The sequence below is a fragment of the Vanessa cardui genome, chromosome 5 (assembly GCF_905220365.1).
Source record: "Vanessa cardui chromosome 5, ilVanCard2.1, whole genome shotgun sequence".
Taxonomy (NCBI): domain Eukaryota; kingdom Metazoa; phylum Arthropoda; class Insecta; order Lepidoptera; family Nymphalidae; genus Vanessa; species Vanessa cardui.
This window is the reverse complement of record NC_061127.1, coordinates 3,624,822-3,644,014: the sequence shown is the minus strand read 5'-3', so window position 1 is coordinate 3,644,014 and position 19,193 is coordinate 3,624,822. Positions and strand designations below refer to the sequence as shown.

General features: G+C 35.6%; 2 protein-coding genes across 9 annotated transcripts in view; both read left to right on the top strand.

Moving 5' to 3' along the window:
* The first annotated feature begins 965 nt into the window (after positions 1 to 965).
* On the top strand, positions 966 to 10,214 carry LOC124529790 (sodium-independent sulfate anion transporter-like). The gene is made up of 10 exons (XM_047103702.1): positions 966 to 1,492; positions 3,925 to 4,095; positions 5,267 to 5,487; positions 5,883 to 6,036; positions 6,625 to 6,789; positions 7,171 to 7,332; positions 7,767 to 7,867; positions 8,489 to 8,677; positions 9,296 to 9,463; positions 9,861 to 10,214. The coding sequence occupies exons 1-10, from the start codon at positions 1,258 to 1,260 to the stop codon at positions 10,089 to 10,091; spliced, it is 1,797 nt and encodes a 598-aa protein (XP_046959658.1). The 5' UTR covers positions 966 to 1,257; the 3' UTR covers positions 10,092 to 10,214.
* A 2,158-nt stretch (positions 10,215 to 12,372) lies between these two features.
* Positions 12,373 to 19,193, top strand: part of LOC124529934 (prominin-like protein) — a 51,476-nt gene continuing 44,655 nt past the window's right edge. For all 8 annotated transcript variants that reach the window (XM_047103883.1, XM_047103881.1, XM_047103878.1 and 5 more), the window contains exon 1: positions 12,373 to 13,006. In XM_047103883.1, the coding sequence (XP_046959839.1) occupies positions 12,745 to 13,006 (262 nt within the window). In that variant the 5' untranslated portion in view covers positions 12,373 to 12,744. The remainder of the gene's footprint in view (positions 13,007 to 19,193) is intronic.

Sequence of the window (19,193 nt, the reverse complement as noted above, 5' to 3'; positions counted from 1 at the left end):
TTTTTCTTATTTTTTGTTATTGGAACGATGATCTTTTATGCGGCTTACGGTAAATTGAACTGGAAGAAGTCGTTTCTTAAAAAAAGCGTTATTTCACACCATTGCCTCTTCTTTTTTTTTCTTTCTTTTAAATACGGTTTAATACGTCACTATTTGAAGTATTTTGTTATTATTGTTTTAATTTAAATTCTGGAACTTCCAAAATAAATAATTTTTTTATAAATTTTTAAAATGCAATGGTATTCGTATGGTACATAATATATAATAAAAATATATATAATAAAGTGACCAGAGATGTGCAAAATATAGTCCAATTTCACTAGTTTGAATATCAAGTTTCGACGGACGCCTAATTTAAATTGCTTTATTATATAAATATTTATTGATGAATAAAATTAACTTTGTATACAAATGCCGCGTGAATGCTTTTGATTATAGATTTAGAAATACTTTGCTCGAAATTTATATAGTAGTGGGGTTTTTTCTTTTTTAGTAAGTAGACAGTCCAACGATTTGAAGTTCCCTGGGCATACCCAAATAGCCAGGGAATATTTTTCGAAATTAGTCTTAAGAAATTTTGAAAAGATTTCCCTTAGTACTTACGGTTATTTTTAAAACGCATTACTATAATATGATGATGTTCTTGGTAATTCTGTCAACTTTAGAGTATTTATCATATTAGGGTATCGGATTAGAACTAAGGTAATCAATATTGCTCAATAATTAATTCGTTATTTATCAATATTTATATTCAATTTTAACAAAATGACAAAACAGTCCAGTCCATTAGTATATTATGTGATGTGTTTGGAACGTCGACATCCATGTAAATAAGCTGCTTGTTGGTGGCTGCGTCGACTTGCAACACTGATAGGAAAGAAGTGGAGCTTATCATCCCACAACACACAAGAAGTCGTCACGTATTTATAGACGAGGACTAAAGGTCGTGAGCGCGCGCCGGCAGGACGGCCGCAGCACAAAGTGTAACAATTTTATCACTATCGTATTTGTTATAAGATGTTTACCCGACAACTTCGGACAGGTTTCTGACGCCATAGAGATAATGAATTAGCAGAGTATCGGTAGTCCTGCTGCAATTCGCTCGGCGCGCGTACGCACTCGCGACCGACTGCCGCTCGTACCAGTTATATTCAAAAACAATTTCGCGTTATTTCGCACTTAAGTTTTACTTTTCCGCACTACTGGGTTATTTAACTACACTACGATAGGGTAGTGTGAAGTCCCGTAGAGTGTAGAATGGAGGAGATAGAGACTGTACCTCTGAGCGTGTCGGCTGGCGGCGGCGGTTTCTCGTCTTGGTTGCGGCGCCGCTTGCCCGCGCTGCGCTGGGCGCGCGCGTACGACCGCACGAGCGCGGCGGCGGACGCGGTGGCCGGCGTCACGCTGGGCCTCACGCTCGTGCCGCAGAGCATCGCCTACGCCTCGCTGGCTAATTTGCCTGTGCAATACGGCCTCTATTCCGCATTCGTAGGTGAGTACGTTACTGTGTCATGAAGAAGAAAATTAGAAAAAAAATATATGGAAAAATATATGGGTATACTTCCAAAATGCAAGATTTATTGATATGTGTAAATGAGACACGGTTAAAGCGACCTTAACATGACGATTCGTATCAAGATGTATATTTGAAAAAAGAATTTTGTGATTTAGAATTGTGAGTCTGATATCTGTTTTTCTGTATTGCAATATTGTCAGAACGTAACTAAAGCGTTTTGTGATATTTATGAAATGTCAATGTTTGTTATCAACAATCAAGCATTATTTGCTCAAGAGACATCCTACTTGATTAAAGATGGCATATCGTGAAACTACCTTTAAACGTAATAATGTTATCGTAATCATTGGTTTAATAATGTCAATGGATATTGAGATGTTTGCAAAGCTTTTTATAACTAACGAAAAGTCCTAATCTAAGTGATGTACTATTGGACTTATATTAATATGCAACAAGGAAAATTTAGATGGTAATTAAAATCATATTAATGTTAATGAATTCAATGTTTCGCATGACATTCTTGTTAGGACTATATCACATTAGAAAAAGTAGTAAAATTGTCTATGTCTAAATCTCGTCCTCTGTCATAAGTATGTTTGACAGTATCACAGAAAATTTGTTTAAATTATGCCACAGATCTAATAATTATAGAACAGTACAATTAACATACTTAAATTTATTTTTATTTGCTCGACATTGCTAATGTGCAATGCGTATACGAATTGTTAAACCAACTCATAATCATTAATACGAAAGATAAAATGTTGCAATAGTTTAAAATATTAATTTACTAATTAAAGAACATCGTAACCGAACTTCGAGTATTTAAACGCTTTATAAAATAGTGAACAAAACAGGACTTTTTTTTAAATGTCCATTTATTTAATCTTCATGTGAAAGCTACAAATTTATGGGTTTCGGTTGTTAGCCTTCCTAAGTCGTAGTACTATAATATTTTTTTTCGACTGTATTAGCGTTAAGTTGTTAAATTGGACCAAATATTAAACAGCAATTGGTTTAAAAGCCTGCTTAGTATTTTTAGCGCAACTAGTATGACTAGATAGAACTGTTGTATATATTTTTTGCAAATTGAGAAAAATCCTATTTAAACAGACTTCTGGAAGTAGTTTTCACAGATGGGATTCGAATGGATTTAGTCCCAAAAAATGACACTAACCTCGATTCTATAAATCACACGATGTAGGTTACATATAGGTTTTATAGGTTACCAATACTCATTATGACTGAAGTCAAATAAAAAATCATTGAATTTTTGTTGGAATTAAATTGAACGGATCTTACGCTCGACTTACGAACTTATTTCTTAGTCCTTAATCAGATCTCCAAAGTAGGGTAACGTAGACTTAATGTCAATGCAAGTATACTAATTTAAATTAAATTGAAACCATCGCGATGGTGTCAGGGATTAGTACTCTCAGGAATGCTTTTTCTAATACATGTTTAAATTGAAAATGAATGTCATCTACACACATAAGCGCAATTTTCAATAACTTCATAGTGGTTTTGGAATACACATCTGATATTTATAAAGAAGGTAGGTAGGTTACATACCATACATACACATACACGTAAATTACTTTGCAAATATATGGGTTCATTTGGGTACATGTAAAAATAGTTGTTATAAGTATGTAATTGTAGCCAAGGTTATATATACATCAAAATTGCAAAGTTATGGAAGTCATACATTGACTTATATGTATACCTACTACTAGAAGCATTGTCTGATACTGAGATTCTGCGCATTAAGCTATGATCAACAGCAATAACAGCAACAGCCTGTAAATTCCCACTGCTGGGCTAAAGGCCTCCTCTCCCTTTTTGAGGAGAAGGTATGGAACATATTCCACCACGCTGTTCCAATGCGGGTTGGTGGAATACACATGTAGCAGAATTTCTATGAAATTTGTCACATGCAGGTTTCCTCACTATATTTTCCTTCACCGCTGAGTACGAGATGAATTATAAAGACAAATTAAACACATAAATCAGCGGTTCTTGCCTGGATTTGAACCCGCAATCATCGGTTAAGATGCACGCATTCTAACCACTGGACCATCTCGACTCTACTACTTTTACTACTACTGCTGGTTTGAGCTACGATCAATTAAACTAAAAATGAGTTGAATGCGAGTGACTTAGAGGAGCTGACAGTTATTGAAAGCAGTCTATTTGCATTCGTATTGTATTCGGACATTTTTGTTTAGTAAGTCTGAACCAATCTAACCTCTTCTGCTTTCTATACTTTTTCATCGCTGATGACACAAATTTATTTTCGAACAGTATATCTAATTGTACTTATACATGAAAGTCAATGAACTTGTACAATTTGTTTTGAAACTAGCCCTTTTGTTCCAGTCGCGTTAAAATGACTATGATCATTGCAGGTACGATGCTATATGTGTTGCTGGGTACTGTGAAGGAAGTGTCAATCGGGCCGACGAGCCTCATGGCCTTGCTCACGTTGCAGGCGTGCCGAGACCTCCCCATCGACTTCGTGGTGCTTCTTACCTTTCTCTCCGGCTGCATCGTACTTGTTATGGGCCTTCTGCGTTTAGGTAAATGATACATAACATTATTCTTTTCTTCATATTATAGAACAAAGTCCCCAGGCCGCGTCTGTCTGTCTGCATGTTCGCGATAAACTCTAAAACTACTGAACGGATTTTATGCAGTTCCCATCAAATAGACAGCAGGATTCATAAGAAAAGTTTAAGTATATAATTAAACATGTCGGAAAAAAGTAACAATAAAGTATATATAAAAAAGTTAAAAATATTAAATAGCTTAAGTAACTCGTGCGAAGTCGGGGCGATAATTAGATATACATAAAAATGAAACTGTAACTCATTTGTCTTAAGTCTCAATTCGTTACATCTACAACTGTATCTTATCACTTTCATGAGATTAATTGTACAGTCGATTTTATAATGTCGTTTTTCTAAAAAGGTAAAGTGTATAATGTCGTTCCCAGTAAAGATTGTGGTGTATACTATAGTTAGCATTATAATGACTTTAGTAACTTATAAAATGAAGGGCGAATGGAACAAAACCTTGCCTTTTACTGTGCTTAATTTATAAACCCCTAATGCATTTACGTATTTGCAGTATTCTAGTAAGTCAGAGTAATTTCAGGCACAAGGGACATAGTATCCTAAATCAGAATACTTAGCGTGGTTTCCAAAATATAAACATTTTGTAGTTTCGTTTTTATTTAAGGCTGCGGCGAGTTGTAAATACAACCGCGAATCTATTATCTATTATAGCAGACAGTTACCAAATAAATGATAAGCTAGCTATCTCCGTATTACAAAATATTTTCTAAATATTTGCGAAACTTAATATTTGACTTCTTAATTAAAAATGACAGCGACCTCGCAGCAATAAACATAACGTGACATATTTACATTTAATTTTATTGCAATATTTTTATATATACTACACGTTGTCGCGGCTTTACTCGCGTTTTAGAGGTTGTTTATCATAATTATGTTAGGCAAATAATAAGCCCATGTCCTTTCTTAGACTTCAAGTTTGCTTCGCACTTTTCATCAAATTCGGTTCATTGGTTAGATCGTGAAAGAGCGACATACAGACAGAGAGAGTTACGTTTACATTTATAATATTAGTATAGAAGCATAAATGTATAATAAATAACTTGTGACTGCTTTCATGTGACGTTACTTATTGATTAACTTGTTATTGAATTGGTTACCACTTCACGCGCAGATTTTCTGGTTGATCTGATCTCACCGTCGGTGACGAGCGGTTTCACATCCGCTACGGCTATAATCATCGTGGTTGCGCAACTCAAGGGGCTTTTGGGCCTAAGTTTCGTGGCAGAATCTCCGGCGGAGAATCTGTGGCAGATTGCGATGCACTGGCGCGACGTGCGTGGGTCTGACTGCGCACTTGCTTTAGTGTGCTGTACCTCGCTGTTGCTGCTAAGGGTTGGCATTTAAATTTATTTTTAACAATGACAACAATTTTTACAACATATTAAATAACTAACAACTTAGGTCGTCAACAGTGTGTAAAGTTCTTCTTGCTGGAATAAGTCCTCTTCGTTTGAGGAGAAGAATTGCAGTGTCTTCCACTACACTGCTCCAATGCGTGTTAGTGGATACACCTCACGATGTTTTTCTTCACCGCTGAGCACGATGATGACTTACAGACACAAATTAAGTACATGAAAAACCAAGTGGTGCTTGCCTGGGTTTGAACCTGCAATCACCAGTTAAGACGCACGCGTTCTAACCACTGGGCTAACTCGGCTCCCAATTTAGATATTTTAGAAATATTTTTCAAGGGACATTTTATGATATTAGTTTTTTCGTAATTTCAGAAATTGAAGGATATACCATTGAATCCGAAGCGGTACAAGTTGAAAAAGACCCTCTGGTTTATTTCTATCGGTCGCAATGCGCTGGTTGTTTTCACTGCCTCCGCCTTCGCATTTTACACCTACGACGCCAAGACGCCACTGTTTAAACTATCAGGTAAAACTTAATATTTTACTCTTTTCATAATCATATTAAAATGATAAAGGTGTCAGTTTATTTCTGTTTGTCTTTCGGATTATCATGCAACCGATGTGTTTCGATTAAACCAAATTTCCAAACAGATATAGTTTTGTGGTGAACTTGTATGATGTATGTTTCTTAACTTACCGCCTGGCCACGGGAAATTCGCCGACGCGAAATTTCGCGCGGTGCGAACGTCGAACCGTCGTCGTGCGAATGAAACAAACGTATAGCAATGTACACGCCTCGCGCGAAATTTCGCGTTGGCGATTAAGCTTTTCTCAAGTTAAAAGAATACAATTTTAAATAGTTCAACTTGGATTAGTTCAAGTTATCACTTCTGCCGAGTGTTTCGAGGCACACATATTTCTTTATTGTACTCTTAAGTTTTCGTCTTCAATTGAACATGTCTAATAAAAGTTAAATACTATGGCCAACAATAGTACGTTCCTGTATAGTCATAATAATTTTATTTATATTATAATACCTTGAAAATCCTTTTTTAATTAAGGCAATTTCACATTAACAATACTTTATCAAGTGGACTTTGTGCATCTTTTTCAGGTAAAGTGGAGCCCGGACTGCCCAAGTTCGGTTTACCGCCTTTCAGCACAGTAGTCGGTAACCGCACTCTCGGATTCCTGGAGATGACGACGCAACTCGGCTCGAGTTTATTGCTGATGCCTTTCGTCATGGTGCTCGCAAACATCGCCATCGCTAAGGCCTTCAGTGAGTTAATTCCCATACAAAGATAAAATTTGGCGTAGATGACAATCAAAGCAAAGTGATGTTTTGATCGTTCATATCGCTTAGCGCATATTATGGCGCACTTAATAGTAGGACTTTGTACAAGCTCATATAAGTAGATACCGCCCACTCGTCACAAATCCTACGTATATAGGGTATGTGAGCTAGTGTAGCTACAAGTACAAGGACATAACATTTTAGTTCCTAAAAAGGTGGTGCGTCAGTGATGTGAGGAAGCGTTAATATATATCGCCAATTTTAATGGGCGACTGTGAACAATCATTGTCAACTGTCCAATTTGTCAGTGCGCCTTGTTACATAATGAAAGTAAAAAACAGTGCAAATGTGTATCGCTCGGCACAGGCACGGGCGGTCGCGTGGACGCGGCGCAGGAGATGCTGACGCTGGGCGTGTGCAACTGCGTGGGCGCGCTGGTGCGGGCCATGCCCACGTGCGGCGCCTTCACGCGCTCCGCCGTGTCGCACTCGTCCGGCGTGCGCACTCCCGCCGCCGGACTCTACTCAGGTACGGGGATATGGGATTATCAGCCGATAACTGTTACAGTATTTTGTTTGTTGCCGCGTCCCTTTGGTTGGAATACAACAAAACCCTTACTCACAATCAATAGTTAATTTATCCTTGTGTTTCACAATCAAAACCGATACAAGATTGATTCATTGCTTGATCCTTCAATTCCAAAACTTAAAGTAGGAACTAAGAATGCCAATTTATAGGCTTACCCCTAGTATTAACGTTACACGCCCCTCCACCGACTGTAGCAACATCCGGTTTTGAGTTATTTTAAAATACAAATTAGTTTAGTCAAAACTGAATGTTGACAATTTTAAAATGTAAGACCGAATTTAATCGAATTATTTAATATAAATATGCTAACACTTTGCATTACGTTTATATCGAACGATCACAATCATAACATTAAGACGACCATTTTGTTTCAGGTATAATAACACTGCTGGCTCTCAATTACCTCACCAAGTACTTCTACTTCATACCGAAGGCTTGTTTATCGTCCGTTCTCATATGCGCCGTTATATTCATGGTAAGTTCTGTTATTTACTAATAAATATAAATGTTTAACTAGAACTAACTCTTTCATGAATCTTTTAAAATTTGGAAGTTACTAAGTTTTAAAATATATACCGATATAAAAACTTCTATTCCCATAAGTATCGAAATAATCCACTAAAAGTAAATACATGGCAATAACTTATTTATTTATAGACTGCGATTGAGTCGAGATGGCTCAGTGGTTAGAACGCGTGCATCTTAACCGATGATTGAGATTTCAAACCCAGGCAAGCACCGCTGATTCATGTGCTTAATTTGTCTTTATAATTCATCTCGTGTTCAGCGGTGAAGGAAAAAATCGTGAGGAAACCTGCATGTGACAAATTTCATAGAAATTCTGCCACATGTGTATTCCACCAACCCGCATTGGAACAGCGTGGTGGAATATGTTCCAAACCTTCTCCTCGAAGGGAGAAAAGGCCTATAGCCCTGCAGTGGGAATTTACAGGCTGTTGTTGTTGTTGTTATAGACTGCCATGTCTTACGTGGAATTCTCGATAGTCAATAATAACTTCAATAAGATATTCTTTTCTTCTTATTCTTTTCATTTGGTCGCTGACGATAGTTATTGTGTGAACGTGGTACTCGTCAGGTGGACGTTGGCACGGCGCGGCGGCTGTGGCGCGAGCGTCGCCGCGAGGCACTGGTGGCGGCGCTCACGTGCGGCGTCGGCGTGTGCGCGGGCGTGGAAGCCGCCGTGCTCTGCGGCGCGCTCGCCTCGCTGGCAGCACTGCTGGCCGACCTACTGCGTCGACCGACGCTGCTGATGGCCATCGACAAGGTAAATTTAATCGATTAATGATAAGTTCATAGTAACAATCGACGCTTCTTAAGAAATTTGAGATTTAAAAATAGAATAAGAAAATAGATGGATGAAATTTGGCACCCGCCTGCGCTAACAAAGCACGGGCAAATCGTGCCGGCGCTTATTATTTAATATTTATTTAATTTATTTATAATACGAAAGGCAAAGGTGATAGATATGCTGTAGCGCCGGGCTACTGGATTTCGAAATTGTTGATAAACAACTTAATTTTACGGTTACATTTGCAATATTCATTGTTACCAATGTGCATGATGCATTTTAGGTAAGATGTCGGACCATGAAGACCGAATAGAGTTGTAGAGTCGAGATTTTTTTCAACTATTTAAAAAAAAAGAAGAATCTAAGTAAGTTACTCTATGCTATAAACGGAAAATGAACTGGTTGAGTGTCGTTCAGTCCTTGGGTTAAATGGCTAATTAAGCCAGTTAGTAAGTTACCTACGACATACACGAGTACATTACATTAGTGTCACATACACTCTTAATTCTAAAAATGTTAAGAGTTGCTTAAATAAATTAGCTAATAACGTTCACTATAAAATATCTAATCCTACCCATTGACGTAATGTCAAAGACGGTCGGTGGAAGTGTGCTGCTGGTGCGGCCGCGGCGCGCGCTCGTCTACATCAACGCGGAGAGGTTCGCGGCGCGCGTGCGCAGCGCTGTCGACGACACAGACTCGCAACGCCAGCTTTTCGTCGACTGCTCCGCACTCACACTCATTGACTACACTGCCGTGCAGGTAACCTACCTATATAAGGTTTTCTAATAAATATCCTAAATTTAAAGAAGCTTTACCGTGTAACTGTTTTTTTTTTATCAACTGGTCACACTGGTGGCTGCTCGTTGGGGCACGGCATTCAAATTGGGCGGATGGAACCTAGCGCGGGAAGCGTGCAGAGTTACTGAAATTATCTAATTGTATTTCAAGAAATATAGTCCTTGTCAGTTGTTCAATTTTCAGTAATATTTGACTTTAATTATGACCTTCGTCGACATGTACAGTGATACAAAGGCGATTTATTTTACACTTCTAACTCAAGATGTTCACGCGCTCGTTGATCATGTTCTGCATGGTCTCGGTGATCGAAACGAGAATTAGGTAATATCTAATATCTAAACAATAACCTCATTCCCAGGTGCTCGGGCGGCTGATAAAGGAGTTAGAGGGTGAGGGTCGGCAGGTTGTGTTCTTCCGCGCGAGCGAGGAGACGGCGCGCTCTTTGCGACGCGTACCGGGTTTGCGTGCGGGCGCGCTGCGGGAGCGCACGTTGCGCGACGCGCTGCGACACGACTCCGCGCCCGCCACGGCTGAGGGAGACGCCGCCGCGCTTCTGCTCAAAGATGACCCATCGCACGAGGACGTCTGATTAATCCTCTATATGAGGCTATCGATGAAGATCCACCGACAAGCTCGTTATAAATGAACTTTATATGTGGGATAGTATTCAGTATGTGACCTATCTTTAATCCTTTGTACAAAACTGTAGACGAATCTTCCTTTCGGTGTAACACGTTTTCTCTTCATATGAATGACCGAACCAAAGAATAATTGCTTACCTTTATATATCTACTACGATGAATAAAGACTCAATCTTTGTAATCTAATTATGGGTATTTATGCTCCGCACACTTCTTGTAAAATACTCTCAATTTTTATAATAATTTATAGATTTTGTTGTTTGTTTTAAGTAGGTACACAATTTACTTAGATATAAGATATTATTTTGTTAATAAACTAATAAAATACAGTAGTTTTATCATAAGAATAAATTATATTTCATTTTTCTTAATACCCCTATAATACCCTGAAAACTATAATAATACAGCTAAATGTATAATAAACTAAAACAATACAGTATTTACTGTTGATTCACACACAATTTTGTCATATATCGAGCTTCCGACATGCATTTGAGATTAGGAATTTCGAGCAACTTGGATGTTTCCAAGTTGCTCGTAGCTTTCTAATAACTTTAATTCCATCCTCTACTTATTACACCGAAGACATAAAGTGGAGTGTTGGTTATATTTTTCAAAAACGTTAGTAAAATACTGCTCAATTTCTCACGTTTCATAAGTTATTTTCGAGTGTAATCATCTTGGCAAAAAATCGATGATTACTTTCAGCGCCGTACCGTAATTACCGTACGTGACCGTACTTCAGCTTCAGCACCTACCGTAGACCATAAACACTTAGTAGAAAAACGGAGAAAAAAATCAACCTGAATGTCTAGCGTTTGTGAACTACGAATCACGCCATCAGTATAATAATAGGTATGTCCATTGTCCAGGTATTGAAATGTACGACACCATAACCGGCCGTCAAAGTATAAGATCAGTTGCATCACGGGGTAAGACAGAGGGTTATAATCTTGCCGTAACTTTTTAAGAGAGCATTGGTCATCTTTTATATGCTCGATTGAAACAAACCTGCCATACATATAAATGGTCAAAAAACTATACATGAGAGATTTGCCGATGATAATAAATATTCCAACATGGCGCAGACTCAGTAGGATCTAGAAGATATGTTAAATAGCCTGAGCGATTCAATCAACATCAGGGCAAGAACGTTTCACGATAAATATTGGAAAGGCCAAATTTATAATCAACCATCATGAGTCTTTACTCGAAGTAGTGCAGTAAATACATTGCGGGAGCACCCAACACTACAACTGAGCTGGCACAACTGAGAGAAGAAGGCTTAAAGAAGAAAATATTAGGGCTGGGCGGCATTCGGGAATTTACACAGTCGGTTAAAATCTTCGTATCTTCAATAATTCTGTCCTACTTGAAGTGACTTACGATGCTAAAACATCATCAGGACAAATTAGAGGATGGTAAGCAATGGAACGCATCAAGCTTTGATGTTTCTTTGGCAGATAGAATCTGAAACGGGCAAATTAACTAAAAAACTAAAGTCACAAACATCGTGCATTGATTTACCTCGCAGAAATGGAAGTGGGCTGGTTATGTCTTCAAGCATCTTGAATTTGCATGGAGTAGACACCTGTTAGAGTAGACACCAAGCAAATGTAGTGTAACATGCCCTTTGACGTTGTGGGGTGACGATTTGAAAAAGGTACGGAATGGATGCGGGCTGCCCAGGATCAGGATGGATAACATTCTATGTGGGAGGCGTTCGTTCAGCAATGGACGACAAAAAGGTGAAAAAATTAAAGTACATATATATTTATGTAAATAATGATAATGATGATGATGTAAATATAATTCAGTCGACTTTAACCCTAACCCGAACCCTAGATTAGTGAAATAATTAGAAATCTTATTCCAATGTTTATTCGAATATTTCAGTGTTAAATTTAAAGTTTTTTTCTAAATTATTCCTAAAATGGTCGTTAAACGAATGTTACTTAATTTTCTGCATTATTTTAATGACGAGTGACATAAATTGAAATGGATAAGGTACGATAATAATGTTTAACACTAATATTAAATACCAATGATTTTTTTTTCAATTTATTAGCTTTTAGTTCCAGACTGCCCAAATATTGTTATATTCATTATTATTTACTATTTTCACCACTAGCAATACAACGCAGAATGAACGAATGAAACAGAGATGGAGCTAGTGTTAGTTCATCGAGTTCTTGACATTTTAATGAATGAGTTATGGAGAGAGAAACATTCAATTATTATTTCCAGTCTCGCACTCTTCATTCAACGTTGTGCATCGACCGAGTCGATTTGTTCGACCGAACTCTATATTCGTGAAATGACAAAGACTAAAAAAACATGTAAATTCTAACAGAAAACGAGAATAGAATATGTTAAGATAAAGTGACAAGAATTTTTTAAACGTTTTTAAAACACGTCCATTCTATTTTAGATCATATCCGACCTCAATCGTGTTTATTTATGTTTAGTGAGTGGGTATCTTTGTGTGTTTGTTTTGCAAACAGTTAGTTTACCCTACAATTTGAAAGGTTGTGCATTAATATGTACGTAATGCAATGATAGTAATGTGGTTGCTGCTGTGAGGATCGCTAGGGCAGCGACATGATGTGGAAGGTGGTAGTGTTTTGTGTGCTGGTGGGTGGAGGCGTGACTACAGGTCAATCATGGCTGGATAACATAACTGACAACCTGCTGGAAGGCACGTTAAAGGAGATGCAGTCGTCGGTCGTGAACTATTCGAAGCCGGTGATCAATGTAACGTACATGGCTGATTTCGAATTCGACATGCGAGCTATGGGACATCTGTACAACTCCACACACATGATCATCGACTTTATTGCTAACAAACAGGCGTACCCTGAAGGTGAGCTCATTTTAAATTAATTTTAATTGGAAATACAAATATTTAAATCATTCAGTTGAAAGCTCCTGTTACATATGTAACAATAATAAATAATAATACACATACAATGAAACCATAACATTATTTTATAACAAACTCGATTAGGTAAAACAATTTCTGTATAGCAGCTAGAAAGTAAGTTACAAGGTAAACTAGTAGGCCAGAGCAATAACTTGCAAGCTATGTGAAATATTGATAAGGTTCACCGAATTTGAATATTAAATCACTTGTGGCAATTGTTGCATGTATTATAAGCTGTCCAGTATATTTAATCTCGTCTAAATAACACACATACACTCAAGATGAACACACAATGGATGTGCAATTTGATCAATAACTGTTTCATTAAACAATACACATAGCTCCCACGGCAACATTATGAGATTTTATATTGATGAGTCTTAAGTTCGATCATTATTTTACATTTCAAAAGCAGTTGTGTACCATAATGTTTTTGAAAAATACCAGTATAAAATAATTTCAAATTTAGAAAATATTTATGCAATTGTCATAGCTACTAGAACATAATAACTTGTACTTGTCTGTATATAACTTTTAATAACAATATAAGGTATTCATACATTTGGCTGTTTTGTAGATAATACTTAAACCATCTATAAAGTTTATAATAAAGCAACTAATAAAATTACGAACAATGAATACTTAAATTGACCCTATCACATATCCTTGTATGATAAATACTAACTAAATAGAATTATCTTATACTGAGAGACCGGAAATCATAAGAGCAAAATTATAGTGACAAAATTTTATTGGAAAAAACAACCATAATTTTTTTATCTACTTTTTTTTTCAGAGAAGTCATTAATAAGTCTTGCTGATAAATGTTTAAAAAGTAGGAAAAAATTAACATTATTTTCATAAAAGTTATAACAAATGATTGCTTTTATGATAAAGATAAAAGTATTGATCATAAATATCACAAAAATAAACAGCCTAAAATTAATTCTGTTTATAATAAGCAACTATTGTTAAATGTCAATGTATATTGCGTCTAATAGAATTTGATCTGAACCAACAAATGATCATAATAGACATTTTGTCTGTTGCATTGGTTACTAGTTGATATTGTATTGTAGAGATTGTGAAACATTTTGTTTCCTCTCATGTACTATATTGAAATAGCAATTGTCTTTGTATGTAGAAAAATCACTATATATATTTATTTAAGTAGATAAATAATCCAATTTTAAAATTGGAACATTAATTTTTGCTTGGCTCTCTGTTATTGATTAATTATTTTTAAAATTGTCTGCTACTATTCCAAGACAATTAAAGTAATGCAGTATTGTTGTTTAACTTTCATGATTACTAATTTTGTTATTTTACTTATCATTAACTAAGTATTAGATACTTTTTTAGTAACATTGTTATAATTAATAGACAACATAGAGTACTTAGTAGTAATTATCGATTAAAAAAAAAATTCTTTCATAAACATGGAATTAATAATTCAGTTTTCTTTTCGATTATTAAAAATGTTGTCCCTCTATATTTTTAACAAACTAGTGTAATGTTTATTAAGCTTTTTTTTAATGGTTTATATAAACGAAAATAAAAAATTGTGTCACTAGTCTATTAATAAAATAATTAATCGAGCCGAGCCTAAGCCTAATGCTGCGGCGTGTGCGTCGCCCTGTGTGCCAGCGCATGCGCGGCCGTCGACCTTGCTTGTCGTGGTGCGCATGCTAACTGCTACTAGCTAGGGTTGACGAGCTATATATATAACATTTGTTCTTTCAAAGATTCAAATTTCGAGCTGGACGGTAGGCAGCCAAAAATCATACGAGTTAAATATTTATCATACACACGATAATGATCCATATATAGATGATATCTGGATCATTATCATCACACAAGTCATTATAGATAATGAACTAAAAGTGAGATATACACAGAAATACTGTTGTTGTTGAATATATTTTCTATATTTATACATAGATACAATATTTCAAAGCAACCGGTATACAATTCATAACAAATAAATTGTATGTAAAAGTAAAAAAATAATGAGATTCTCTTGATGAGAGCGCTTGATTTGAAACATTATTTCCGCTTGAGTGGTCGCGAGCCCTGTGAGTGGTAGTTTCTTATTGGCTGCGCCCGCCTCGCTCCCGAGACACGTTCGCTTATTATTCCCGTCTTTATTGTAACGCTACCTACAGGCTGCTCGCCCAGCAGCGTCTCCCGTTTTGATATTAACATTTCATACGCAAACAAATGAGCCCTTTTATCTTTTAGTCAAATGCAAAGGCGTTAACAGAAAAAGCAACAAAGCTTTGCTCTATTTATTCGAAAACAATAGTAGCTACCCTAGTGTTTTCGCACTTTTCGTTCCGTTCTCTAATATGGAGGATATTTACATACAAAACCTATTGAGTTTTGAGGTTGCGTTGCGACATTAAAACATTTGAGTCATCTAAATTTCTTGGAAACCGAATTATGATAAGGACTTGTATTTCTTTAATTGTTTCCGTTTGTAACACGTTATGGGCCTTTTTAATATGTTAGTCATTATTACATTAAAACTCTTTAACAAAACTATCAATTATTTAGCGATTTACTTTTATAATTCTAACGACATGAATCTCATATTATAGTAGTCTCTCAAATAACGTAAATTGTGTTAAAATAATTAACTCAAGGATGGAAGGAAAATAATGTTCAGTCTTAAGATGGTTATAGGTAATTATGATTGCCTCGTTTATATGAAATGCACGATTTATGGACACGTACGTAATCTAGATCAATTTTTTTATTGCTGAAAAAAATTAAGATAACTCATTTTTATGTTCTATTGCGTTCTAGATATTTACGGAAATTCTTATATTCAAGTTGTCACGGTAAATTATTTTAAGAATAGATGATTATTTTTTTGATATTCTTATTGCTTCTTCTTGATAGAATTAAAGTTCCGATTTTAAATAATTCTAAATTCAAATTGATCGATTTCGAATCGACCGTTCAAAAATGCTTGAAATAGTATCTTAATCATAATCATCGCATAATTGCAATAATTTTAGTACCAATTAAATCTGAGCTGTCCTCAAAATGGTACCACGCAAATTATTCCACCATAGTCAATTCCTTTTATAAATCCCTCCTTGGGAACGCTTAAAATAGGGTATGCTGTATCATGTAATGCTCTCAAAGTATATTTGCTTAGTAGGTAGCTCTGTCTGGTAGTAGTACCTTAGTAAGAGTACTTAATGTTAACCAATTATATCCCTGATCACTGAGTTTATTAAAGTGTGTTTTTAAATTAAACCTTACCCGGCAGCCGTGTGTAAAGGAACGCCAATTATCATGACAATCGGTTGAACAGTAGAGGTGTTCCGTAAGAATAAATTCGACCCTCATCTTAGAACACGATGGTAAAATGTCAGAATGTTATAAGCGACATTGATTATAATAAATGATAAAATGTATAGGATACAATAAAGTTGTATCCGTTGTTGTTGCTGTTTAGGATACGCGAATCAAAATGGGATATTGTTAATATATCACGAGTGAGATACGGAGTCAATTCTCACAGAACGGAGGTCGATAGAAAAAGAACTTTTCCATAAAAATAAAATACATGTAAGGGTCAAGTTTCAGAGTAATCGGTCTAACGGTGCATAAGTCTTATCAATCTCAAACAGTATACTAGCATCTACTTTTTTATAACACTTAACTGCTTTACATTTAATCTTAACAATTGAAAACGTGTTAATAAAACTAGGAACACAATAATTGAATATCCATTCTATTCCATTCGTGTAGATCATTCGAATGACTTGTAGGTTCTGTGTCTTATACGAAACAGCTGTTTTCATAAGACGTTGGTCTCGATACAGCCAGGCTTGCGTCACCGTGTGACTCATTCGCTGCCTCATTGGTCTCGACCAGTTTTAGCTGGTCACGAGATGAGCTTTCTAAAGACTTGGGGTATTTCATACTTTAAATTATAAACCTGGTATTATTACAACACGATTACTCTATCAATGATTCTTCTTATCAATCTACACTAATGCTGACGAATTGTTCTTTAAAGTTTGAGTGTGATAATCTTATAGGTCCAAAGGAAAAAATGTTTTTGTCTTAGTCATCTAAGTAAACCGCTAAAGGTTAAAGGCTTCAGTTAAATATCAAGCTGCGAATTACGGATGCATCTCATATAGTTCAGTGTTTTTTTGAAAGCTTTTGTGTTAATAATGGAAATTATTATTTTGTTGATAACGTATGAGTTGATAGTATAGGAGATAAAATGATAAAGTTAACGTATAATATATATTCGAATATGAACGCTGTATTGAGTCTTTGTTATTCAAAATTCATTAGTCATTACATAATATAAAACAAAGTCCCTAACCGCTGTCTGTCCCTATGTATACTTGGATCTTTAAAATTACGCAAAGGATTTTGATGCGGTTTTTTTAATAGATCTATATATATACATATAATACACGCTTAATATAGTAAATAATGTTGAATATTTAGTATCCGCATTGCACCTGGGGCCGATGCTAGTCTTTAATAAAACATATAGTTTAGTATTAGTTCTACGATATTAAACCTAGTAAGTAGATAGTACTTAGGAGCGCTTCCTTCTCTTGAAACTATCTGTTTGTACAAGGTCAATCTTCTTTTTCCGGGTTTTATTAAAAATTGTATGTGCTATATCAAGAGCGGCTTGTGGAGAGACAAAGTGGAAGTTAACTGCCAAGTACGAATTCAAATCTGAAATTGGATTTTCATATATTTAAATATTTGTGTATTTATAATGAGTAGTTCAAGAAATGCTACATTTGTTGTATCAAATACATCTGCGACTATTCCGAGCTGATGCAGCATGATTCCGACGCAAAGTGAATACATTCTTCTTGGAGCACAGTATACGTGTCCACAATGACTTATCTTTGACTTGACCTATTAAATATATAAGCTCATGTCAAACTTTGATAAATAAGGCATATTCCTCATAAAATATTATATTAATGTTAAACAGTGTGGACTTAGTATTTGGTGATTATGAGCTAGAATATATGTATGTAAATTAAATTGCACTTTTCTGACACACTCTAATTAAAATGATGGTAAATTAAAATGAAGATTAAATGGAAGAAGATGCGCGGCAGAATGTACCTTCTTTTCGAACCGGTGATAGATTTATTTATTGCAACATTGTAACATTGTAACATGATTTGTAAATGCCTATAAGAGTCTTAATTGAAGCTTAGCATGTCTTCTTCCCTACTTCCCTATCTGACGTAATTTCACAAGTAACATTATTTCCAGCCATATCTTTCACACAATCCATCCATCCATATCCATGCTCAAGACCTTCCTCACAATACGTTCATCATTCAGCCGCATAACATGCCCATACCATGATAGCTGCCTTCCAAATAACTTCTCGGCTATCGGTGCTATATTCAAACTTCCTCTTTTGTACTAATTCGTTACTCTATCCATTCGTGTAGCATGTTTACACATGTTTAAACATATTTTTACGTATTTAAGTATTTATTTATAATTCAATAGTTCAAAATTGTAATTAATCGATCATGTATGGGGTAGTAGGACTGAGGAACTTAGTATCATATTTTATTGAAGTACATCATATCTTACAAGGTCGTAAATGGCGAAACACAAAGCAAGCTATTAACCTAAAAGCTGAAAGCTTGATTCTAGTTCTTAAAATAGGTCATTGGGTATGTGGAACAGTTTGGCAAGTCTGAGCGAATAACGGCTATTAATTAGGTGAAAGGCATGATTGGGTCGTGCGAGAATACAAGTGTTTTCTGTGAGTCTTGATCTATTGTTATGAGTTTTAAACGCGAATGGTAGTATGTGTTAAATTAATTAACGAAATTGTTATATTTTTTATGATGAACAAGATTATGATTCCTGACGTTAATAGTCTAAATTTAAAGCAGTCGAACCCATATATAGTATATTAATATTATATTTATTATATGCATGTGCTGCATCTTTTGGTAGACGTTCTCATGTATATTAGCTGTAGTTTATTTTGTAAAACCTTATAGAAAATTCGTATGATAATTTTTTTGTATGGATAGAAATATTGTACTTTAAAACTTTAACAGTTACTTTCATTTATTTCTCGAATATCATGAATACT

Bases quoted from the DNA above. Each gene is read 5' to 3' on its own strand.
- LOC124529790 (XM_047103702.1), top strand. From the start codon at position 1,258: ATGGAGGAGATAGAGACTGTACCTCTGAGCGTGTCGGCTGGCGGCGGC. The intron at 6,790-7,170 runs GTGAGTTAATTC...CGCTCGGCACAG, and splicing joins CGCCATCGCTAAGGCCTTCA to GCACGGGCGGTCGCGTGGAC. The intron at 8,678-9,295 runs GTAAATTTAATC...GTAATGTCAAAG, and splicing joins TGCTGATGGCCATCGACAAG to ACGGTCGGTGGAAGTGTGCT.